Source organism: Penaeus monodon, chromosome 16 (genome assembly GCF_015228065.2).
Source record: "Penaeus monodon isolate SGIC_2016 chromosome 16, NSTDA_Pmon_1, whole genome shotgun sequence".
NCBI lineage: Eukaryota > Metazoa > Arthropoda > Malacostraca > Decapoda > Penaeidae > Penaeus > Penaeus monodon.
In genome coordinates this window covers 5,415,216-5,425,215 of record NC_051401.1, presented here as the reverse complement: position 1 = coordinate 5,425,215, position 10,000 = coordinate 5,415,216, and the positions used below count along the sequence as shown (strand labels likewise).

The window sequence follows — 10,000 nt, the reverse complement described above, 5'->3', positions numbered from 1 at the left end:
CTATTCATACATATCCATTCATACACCCACCCACCTATCCAAGACACCCAGTCACATCCATCCATCCATCATCCATCCACTCGTCCATCCACCTACCCATCCATCCATCCACCCACCCACTCATCCATTCACCCATCCATCCATCCACCCTCTCATCCACCCACCCATCCATCCATTCATCCACCCACCCACTCATCCATTCACCCATCCACCCACTCATCCATTCACCCATCCATCCATCAATCCACCTGTCCATCCACCTACCCATCCATCCATCCACTCATCCATCCACGCACCCACCCACCCACTCATCCACCCTACCATCCATCCATCCATCCGTACACCCACACACCCACTTTTTTATCGAGTTAGGATTAATTCTTTTTGAACTGTTATTATAACTTTATCTCTTTGTTTGTTCACATCCACATCCACAAGCATAATCCCCCCCCCCCCCCTCATTCTCTCTCTCTTGTAGGCTGGCCAATGGTACAATGTCTCTCCGTGTGAGCGCTGCATGTGTCAAAACAACAACTTGCTGTGTGATCGCAACCCGTCCTGCGTTGAAATCACTACCGTGGAGCCAACAATCTCGACGGTGAAGGTTGTCACCATTGAAGCCACGCCCAAACCGGAGATTTCGTTGTAAGTTGGAACGAAACTTTGTGAGTTGTGACGAAGGTTTGTGGGGGGGGTGGGGGGTGTTTGTGGGGGGAGGAGGAAGGGGGGAATTAGATCGTATTTTTGGGGTTTTGATTGAAATGCTTCGTTCTTTTTTTGTTGTTGTTGTGAAGATTGGTTTATCTCGATGTACCTTTTCTGTGACTGGTTTCAAATAGAAATACGCTAAGCACAAGTACATATTATGTACGTGACGCTTTATAGTAATTAGTACCACAAAAGTGAAGACATTTATAGTAAGTAATAAGTACCAAAAGCAAAGACATTTATAGTAATAAGTACCAAAAGTGAAGACATCCATAGTAATAAGTACCGCAAAAGTGAGGACATTTATAGTACTAAGTACCAAAAATATAGATATTTATAGTAATAGTACCAAAATCGAAGACATTATAGTACTAAGTACCAAAAACGAAGGCGTCTATTGTAACAGTACCAAAAAGACGACATTTATAGTAATAAGTACCAAAAGAGAAGACATCCATAGTAATAAGTACCACAACAGTGACCACACCTACAATGGTAAGTACCAGACAGGTGAAGACCCTGATAGAAATAAGTACCACACTAGACAGGTGATGAAGACCGTCATAGTAATAAGCTAAGACATTTCGTTCAAAACTGTTATCTCTCCTCTCAACAGCCAGTGCAATAACTGGTCGCCATACTTCAAGAAACACAAGACAAGCGAGGGAGTTATTATCACGCTGGACATGGTCAAAGAGAACATCGAGTTTCCTTGCGAAGTCCCTCTGAATGCCTCGTGTCGGGAAGCGTCGTGTAAGTAGGGAATTCAGTCTGTTTATTTATTTATTTGCTTTATTTATTTACGTTTTTCTTTCTTTCTTACTTTAGATGTTATGTGAATAGTTGATCGAAGTTTGAGCGAAGTTATATAGCATATTCTTCAAGATAATTCTTTTATTTAGATGTTATGTGGTAATGATATCCTATTAAGCGATGTTATAAAGCATATTCTTCAAGATAATTCATTCATTCGTTTATTATAACTGATTTTCGAGTTACACAGATAACATATATTATCACTGATTTTATTATCACACATATATGAAATATGTATATAAATACTTTTTTTTCACTCGACTCCTCCGTTCTGAACAGCCAAGCTCCACGCAGCCAGTTTAGGCCAGGCTGTGACTTGTGATCCCATCGACGGCCTTCGATGTATAAACCTTGAGAATGACAAGGATTGCTATGACTACGAGATTTCCTTCTTCTGCGAGTGTGAGGAAGTCAGCACCATCAGCCCTCCGGAAACCAGTGCGTCTTGGCAAAAGTTGTCTCTTCTCCTTTTAAGACTTTATTGACTGGCTTTGCTCTGCTGTGAAGAACGAGTTTTTGTTATAGGTGTACTTATTCGTCTGTGGAGAATGGTCATGTTATTATATTTATGCTAATTTTGTAGTGGATAACGATCTTTTATTATATGTCACACCTGTTGCTCTCTGCAGGTGGATACTAAATTAACACATTATATAAAACGAAAAGAAAATTTCTCAAAACGTTTTCTCCTCCTGGCGGATACGGTAAGCAAACGTTCCTCCCGAAATAACCCCCCACTCAATCCCCTGTGTCTCAACGCAGCATTCGGCCCCGTGGTGACCCAGGCTCCCTGCGACGCCTGGTCCCCCTGGGTCAACCAGTTCAGGCCATGGCAAGGAGACTTGGAGACCGAGTACATGTCCCTCCAGCAACTGCAGGACGTGTACGGATTCTGTTTGGAGGTGAGGGCCTTCGGGAGGGCTCGTTGAGGGCGCTGTGGCAGTGTTTTTGTTGTTGTTCTTGTTGTTGTGTGTTATTTGTTATTGTTGTTATTGGTGTTATTTTCGGGTTCTTGGGGGTCTGAGGGTTTCTGGAGTGTGTTTGGCTGAACATCGAGTAATACGTGCCATACAATATTAAACAATACCACAAACTCTATCCTTTTGGGGGAAGCAAATAATAAACCTAAAGGAACCTACGAATTGAAAAAAAATATTAATCTACAACCAAGAACTTCTTAAAAATCAGTTACTGACGACGACTGCCTTCCTCCTTCAGGGCCAGCTGGCGGACATCGAGTGCGTAGAAGCGGCCACGGGACAGAGCGTAGCAGCAGACAGGGGCACCAGCTGCGACGTGCGATACGGCTTCAGCTGCAAGAACGCTGACCAGGACCGCGGCCGTTGCCTCGACTACAAGATCCGATACTACTGCACTTGCGGTCGGTCGATTTCTCTTGGTTAATAATGTAATAGGGTCAGTGAGATTAATACGAACTTGAGGATAGAGGTGTGTGTATATATATATATATATATATATATATATATATATATATATATATATATATATATATATATTATATATACATTTTTTTTTTTTTTTTTTTTTTTTTTTTTTGTAATGCTATGGGATTAATTCAATGATACGCATTGGCAAATAGACGATATATTTTATTTTAAAGTGCAATGGGATCAATGCATTAATACGAATTTGCAAGTGAAAGACATTTCTTGATAAAAAAAAATTGCAACAGGTCAATGCAATAATGTGAATTTCCCATCAATCGAATAATAATGACCACCTTCCTTTTCTTTTTTTTTTTTTGGCCCGTACAAAAATAACGTGAAATCCTCTTTACAGAGACCACGACCGTAATAACGACCACCTTTGTGCCACTGTTCCCTACTCCTCCCACCGTGTGTGACCCGGACAAGTGAGTTAATTACGGGTTTGGCAAACGTCTCTGCAGTTACTATATGTTGCAAACGAGCGGTGTTTCTTGTTCATGCAATAGGGTCTCTTGCCTAGTCGTGTACTTTGATAAATGTGTTTCATTGGATATTTACTGGTGTTTATGTGTACAGTATGGAGCGTGAGTGAAGGAATGAGAGAGAGAGAGAGAGAGGGGGGGGGGGAGAGAGAGAGAAGAGGGGAGAATGAGTGAGAGAGAAAAAGAGAGAGAGATATAGCAAGGAGAGAGATAGAGAAAGAGAGAGAGAGATAGAAAGGAGAGAGAGATATAGAGAAAGAGAGAGAGCGAAAGCGAGAAAGAGAAAGAGAGAGAGCGAAAGCGAGAGCGAACGAACGAGCAAGAGAGAGAAAAATGCAGAAAATCCACACAACAGAGAATGAAACCTGCCACCTTCCCTCCAGGTACATCCACCTGCTGAAGGATGTGGATGACAGCGCCTTCTCCTCCACCCGCGCCCGTAACTCCTTCTTCGGACCAGCTAACGCCCGCCTCTACAACGATGACGGTTCTCTTAACAGTAAGTCCCCCAAGTGCCTGTCCTTTCATATCTCGGTTATATTGATCGTCGATTTTTTTTCTTTTTTTCTTTTTTCTTTTTTAGTATAGTATGTTTTCTTTTCTTTCTTTCTTTCTTTCTTTTTCTTTTTTTAGTATGGTGTGTTGGTTAACGGATCTTACCTTGGGTTAATTCTAATCTCGTGGGCGTATGTTTTGCTTTTTTTTTTTCTCCTCGTAGTTTATTCAGTAATAATGAATTTTCTTCAGCATCAGCATGGATTAACACACATACACAGATAAAGTCACAGATAAGATATTCTAACCCCCCTTTTTCTCTTCTTTTTTATGTTTATGTAACATTTTTTGTAACCCTTCCAGACCAAATGTAATTTCTAGATGAACTCTGCTTAATAACTTTTCTCAGTATTTTCCTTTTGGCAAAATGTCGAATTACTCAAAGGGTTTGAGGATGTAATGCCTTGATTTTTTTTTTTTTTTTTTTTTTTTTTTTTTTTTTTTTTTTGAGTGTGCGTGCGTGTGCGTGTATTTTGGGGGGCATTTTTTTTTTTTATCTTTCTGTATTTTTCTTCATTTATTTCTTTTAATTAGAAATTTATAACATAATGTGTGTGTGTGTGTGTGTGTGTGTGTGTGTGTGTGTGTGTGTGTGTGTGTGCGTATGCGCGTGTGCGCGTGCGTATGCGCGCGTGTGCGCGTGCGTATGCGCGCGTGTGCGCGTGCGTATGCGCGCGTGTGTTATGTGAATAATTGATCCAATAAACTGTCCCCGTCTCAAATCTCAACTCCCTCCCTCCCTCCCTCCCCCCCTCCCCCAACAGCCAAGAGCTGGAGTCCGTACATCAACGACCAGAACCAGTACGTGCAGATCGACCTGGGTTCGGTGCAACCCCTTTACGGGCTGGAGATGGGCGGAAACCCCACCACGAGGGAGAGGGTCACCGCCTTCCGAGTGCAGGTTTCCGACGATGGGTCCACCTGGAGTTATGTGACCTCTGACCCCGATGACCCCAGGAGTGAACCCAAGGTCGGTCTTTTTTTCTCTGCGAAGTAGATAATTTGTTGTCAATTAACTTTTTTTTTTAATTGCCGAATTATCTTTTTCTTCTTCTTGTTCTCAAACTCTTTCTTCGAATCAACAGTTCATCAACTCGTTTTTATTCAGCTCAATATTCCAATTACCTTTTTTAATAATTAATGATTTTTTTTTTAAATCCAATCTACAAGTGAAACCAAACGAGAAGTTAATTCGCTATCAGTTCATTAATTTATTCATAGCAACGAATTATCATCATTTTCTTCTTCTCCTCGTTCTTCTTATTTTTCTTCTTCCCAATTCCTTCATCTGAAAACACGAGTCAAAGCGATATTATAACAGGACGTCTCTCAAGGCCATTTAAAGTCAATTCATTTATATCAAAATCATATCTTCATTTTCTTCTTCTTTTTCTTTTTCTTCTTCACATATTCTTCATCTAAAAACACAAAACAAAACTATATTATAACCAGACGTCCCATTCTACAAGATTTCCGAGGCCCATTTCCAGTCAAAATCATATCCCAGTTCCCTGTCTTAAACAGCGAATTATCATCATTTTCTTCTTCTCAAACACAAACCAAAATACAAACCGAAAACAATATTCATAAGAGGACGTCCCTCTCCACAGGACTTCCGAGGCCCATTTCCAGTCAAAATCATATCCCAATTACCTATCTTAAACAGCGAATTATCATCTTTTCTTCTCAAACCCTTCATCAAAAAACCCCTACAAACCAAAACAATATTCATAAGAGAACGTCCCTCTCCACAGGACTTCCGAGGCCCAGTCAGTCCGTCGGCGCCACAGAAACAGATGTTCGACAAACCGATAGAGGCTCGTTACGTCAGGGTCAACCCGACCGTGTGGGTTCGCTCCATCTCCATGAGGGTCGAGGTCATCGGCTGCGAACTCCCCACGCCGGTGACCTTCTATACCACGCCCAGTGAGTAACGTGCAGGCAGCTTGTTTTTTGTTTGTTTTTTTTTATGTTTTTTTTTGTGTGTTTTTTTATTTTATTTTTTATTTTTTTATTAACGCTTTTGTTTTTTTTGTGTGTTTCTTTGTGCTTTTATTTATATATTTATTTATTGCTTTTTGTTTATTTTTCATTAATGCTTTTGCTTTTGTTTCTTTGCGCTTTTATTAATTAATTAATTATTTTTTATTTATTTTTTCATGCTTTTGTTTTTGCGTATCTTCGTGCTTTTCTTGATTATTTTCCTCATTTGTTTACGTTTTCCTTTCCCCTCCGCAGGGACTCCGGAGTGCGAGGAGCCCATGGGTGTAGAGAACGGCGAGATGTCCCTCCTGCAGATAACGGTCTCTTCTGTTCTCAACGACGACGAGGTGTATTACGGCAAGAAGAACATTCGCCTCGACTCCAAGCCGGAGTTCTACACGGCCGCCGGGGCCTGGGTCGCGCAGCCGAAGCCCGAGCAGTTTGTGAGGGTGAGTGTGGCCTCGATGGGGTGTTGGGGATGGCTGTGGGTAGGTGGAGGGATGGGAGAGGTTTGGTTTATAGATGGATGGGTGGGTGGATGGATGGATGGGGATGGCTGGATAGGTAGATTGATTTATAGATAGATGAATGGATGGATAGATAGATGGATGGATAGGTAGACTGATTTATAGATAGATGAATGAATGGATAGATAAACAGATAGATGGATAGATAGGTAGTAAGATTTTTTTCATTTTTTTCTGAGGGGGCGGGTGTTGAGGGAACTTTTTTGTTTTATGTCAGTGTTGTTGGACGGAAAGGGAAGTTGTATACGTGACGGGTTTTGAAATATAGCTTTACCAGTGTTTTCTCCCCCGTAGAAGGACTTAGATTGGAAAAAATATACATATCTATCTGTCTCTATCTTTCTATCTATCGAACACCACACGGACTCAGATAACAAATAAATCTTTATTCCTGTAGTTTGACCCAGAAAAAAAATACACAAGTTAACCGATAATAAATAACTATTTTACTCCTGTCATTTGATCCAGAAAAAAAAAAAACATTTACACAGAGGCTAAACCGATAACATTAACCTTTTTTTCCCCCGCAGTTTGACTTCCTGGAACCGAGCAAGATCTCCGGTATAATCACGCAAGGACGCTCTGACGCAGACGAGTGGGTCGAGTCCTTCACAGTCCGATATTCACAGGATGGCAAGAGTTGGAGCACGCTGCAGGAACCTGATGGGACGGAGAAGGTGAAGGAATGCGTGTGTGTGTGTGTGTGAAGGATTGCGTGTGTGTGTGTGTGTGTGTGTGTGTGTGTGTGTTTGTTTGTGTGTGTGTGTGCGTGTTTGTTTGTGTGTGTATGTGTTTGTGTTTGTGTCTTTGTGTGTGTCTGTGTGTCTGCGTTGTAGAAACAGTCTCGCATTATATGCTGAAATATAAATATTCTCCTACAGTATGTGAATGGAGCTAAAAAAAATATATATCACTAGTTCACTCCAACGGCCCTTTCACCCCTCCCCCCCCCACACACACACAACAGATATTCCCCGGTAACTTCGACCGAAGTACGCCACTGGAGACCAAGTTCGATCAGCTGATTCAGGCCCGGTACCTGGAAGTCAGACCCGAGACCTGGAACTCAAACATCGCCATGAGACTGGATGTCCTTGGTTGCTTCCACCCATATCGTAAGTGTGACCTGGCGAGGAATGAAGTCAGGGGAATTCATATTTAGTATGAGATACGTGTATGAATTATGCTTATCATAGTTTATATAATATCTAGGACTATACGATCTCTTTGCATGCACGGAAACCCCTTTACCCCTAAAAAAAAGATAAGTATTGATGATGAAATGTAACTTAGACACCCTTTCCCCTCAAAAGAAAAAAAGAAATGATAATGAAAAATAACATAGAAACCATCCAAAAAAGATATATGTATATATGATAATAACAACAGCAACCAAAACTAACTCCCCATATAAACGTAAACAGCCTTTCCTTAACTCCGCCCCCCCCCCTTCCCCTTAGCCGAAATCACCACGACGCCGCAGCCGGAGGTGACGACGACCCTCCCGCCGCCTCCTGCGTGCACGCCCTGCCCTGGCCTTCCGGAGGAGTTCTACGACCGCTGCGCCTCCTGCTCCTCCGGCAGGTTCTTCGACGGCAAGGCCTGTGTTCCGAAGGCCGTCTGTCCGTGTTACAAGGATGGCAACAGGTGTGAGAGGAGGATTTGCTGAAGGAGCGTTGGGATTTTTTTTTTTTTTTTATTCAAATTTTTATTCTCGTATTTGATGTTGTTTTGGGATATTGTGCTGTAGAAGTATTCTTGTATTCCTTTTTTTTATTATTCTTTCGTTCTTTTATTCTTCCCTTTTTCGTAATTTAATGTATTTCGCTTAGTCCTGTCCACTAACTGCTAAAACTCTAACTACTCTCAGTCTATCAGTCTATCTCTCTATCTATCTCGCTCTGTGCACTAACTACTAAAACTCTATCTACTCTCAGTCTGTCTCTCCATCTATCTCGCTCTGTGCACTATTACTAAAACTCTCTCTACTCCCAATCTTCTCTCCATCTATCTCACTCTGTCCACTAACTACTAAAACTCTATCTACTCTCTCTGTCTCTCCACTATCTTGCCGTGCACTAACTACTAAAAAATCTCTTTCTCCCAACTTCTCTCCCTCATCCGCTCTGTGCACTAACTACTAAAAAATCTATTACTCTCAGTCTGTCTCTCCTCATCTTTTCTGGCACAACACTAAAACTCTTCACTCTAGTCTGCTTCCATCTATCTCGCCTTTTTGCCTAACTCTAAAACCCATTACTCTCGCTGCTTCCCTCTACTCGCTCTGTGCACTAAATACTAAAACTCTCCCCTACTCCATCTATTCTCCCTCATCTCGCTTGTGCACTAACTATAAAACTCATCTACTCTCTCGTCTCTCCATCTATCTCGCTCTGTGCACCAACTACTAAAACTCTATCTACTCTCAATCTATCTCTCCATCTCGTTCTGTGCACTAACTACTAAAACGTGATGTTTATCGTTGCAGCTACGACATGGGCTCCGTCTTCGTAACGTCAGATTGCAAGGAGTGCGATTGTCTGTTTGGCGGCGTTTCCACGTGCAAGGAGAAGACTTGCTCTCCGTGCAACGACGTGCGTGCAACATTTCCTTTTTCCAACTTTTTTTTTTTTTTGTAACGTTGCCTTTTATTAACATTTTTTATTTTTGCATTATTCATTATTACAATATTTCATTTTTTTGCAACATTCATTTTGACTGCCACATTCTGTTCTCCAACATTTACATTTCTTTGTTTCAAACATTACAATTTTTGTAACATTCCTTCTTTGCAACGTTCTCATTTACAACATTCCTTTTTTGAAACTTTTTGCAACTTTCCTTTTTTGCAAAAAATCACCTGCAGTGGGAATAAACAAGTCTTGTTGCATGATTTATCCTTGTAAACATTGACGTTTTCTTGAAATAATTATCTGCTTTTTTGCATAATTCATCTGCTCGCTTCACTGCTTCACCATGACGTAAATTGATAAGTAAATTACTTGCATTCACTTACTACTCTATCCCTACTTACATAAGTGAATATGAAATCTACTTACATCTACCTTCAAGTCTACTCTATGTTCATAAATTAATTAATAAATAAACTTATTTCAACTATGCTCTATTACTTACAGAAGATAAATGAATTAGCAACATTTGCCCTCTACTCCTACTTACACAATATATAAATAAATCTACTTACTTCTTCTACCCCTTAAATAATAGATTATTTACATACACCTCGTGCCTACTATTCTATCTGTTTCTCACCTGCTACTTACATTAATAAATTGCTTACATCTACCTCCTACCTGTTACTCACCTATTCCATACGTAAATAAATGAACTAGTTACATCTACTTCTCATCTACCTACTCTACCTGTGACTCGCCTGCTACTTACATAGATAATCTACCTAATACTCAACCTACTACTTACGTAAATAAGCTACTTACATTGATAAAGGACTTATACCTAC

At 40.8% G+C, this 10,000-nt stretch overlaps 1 protein-coding gene across 1 annotated transcript in view; it reads left to right on the top strand.

The window, feature by feature from the left end:
- The window catches only part of LOC119582924, a 129,579-nt gene that overhangs the window by 102,225 nt on the left and 17,354 nt on the right, over positions 1–10,000 (top strand). The window contains exons 58-71 of the mRNA XM_037931436.1: positions 479–645; positions 1,325–1,461; positions 1,804–1,962; positions 2,287–2,426; positions 2,743–2,905; positions 3,325–3,397; positions 3,838–3,953; positions 4,774–4,979; positions 5,764–5,935; positions 6,248–6,441; positions 7,050–7,196; positions 7,487–7,634; positions 7,980–8,166; positions 9,008–9,113. Of these exons, the coding sequence (XP_037787364.1) occupies positions 479–645; positions 1,325–1,461; positions 1,804–1,962; positions 2,287–2,426; positions 2,743–2,905; positions 3,325–3,397; positions 3,838–3,953; positions 4,774–4,979; positions 5,764–5,935; positions 6,248–6,441; positions 7,050–7,196; positions 7,487–7,634; positions 7,980–8,166; positions 9,008–9,113 (2,115 nt within the window). The remainder of the gene's footprint in view (positions 1–478; positions 646–1,324; positions 1,462–1,803; positions 1,963–2,286; positions 2,427–2,742; positions 2,906–3,324; positions 3,398–3,837; positions 3,954–4,773; positions 4,980–5,763; positions 5,936–6,247; positions 6,442–7,049; positions 7,197–7,486; positions 7,635–7,979; positions 8,167–9,007; positions 9,114–10,000) is intronic.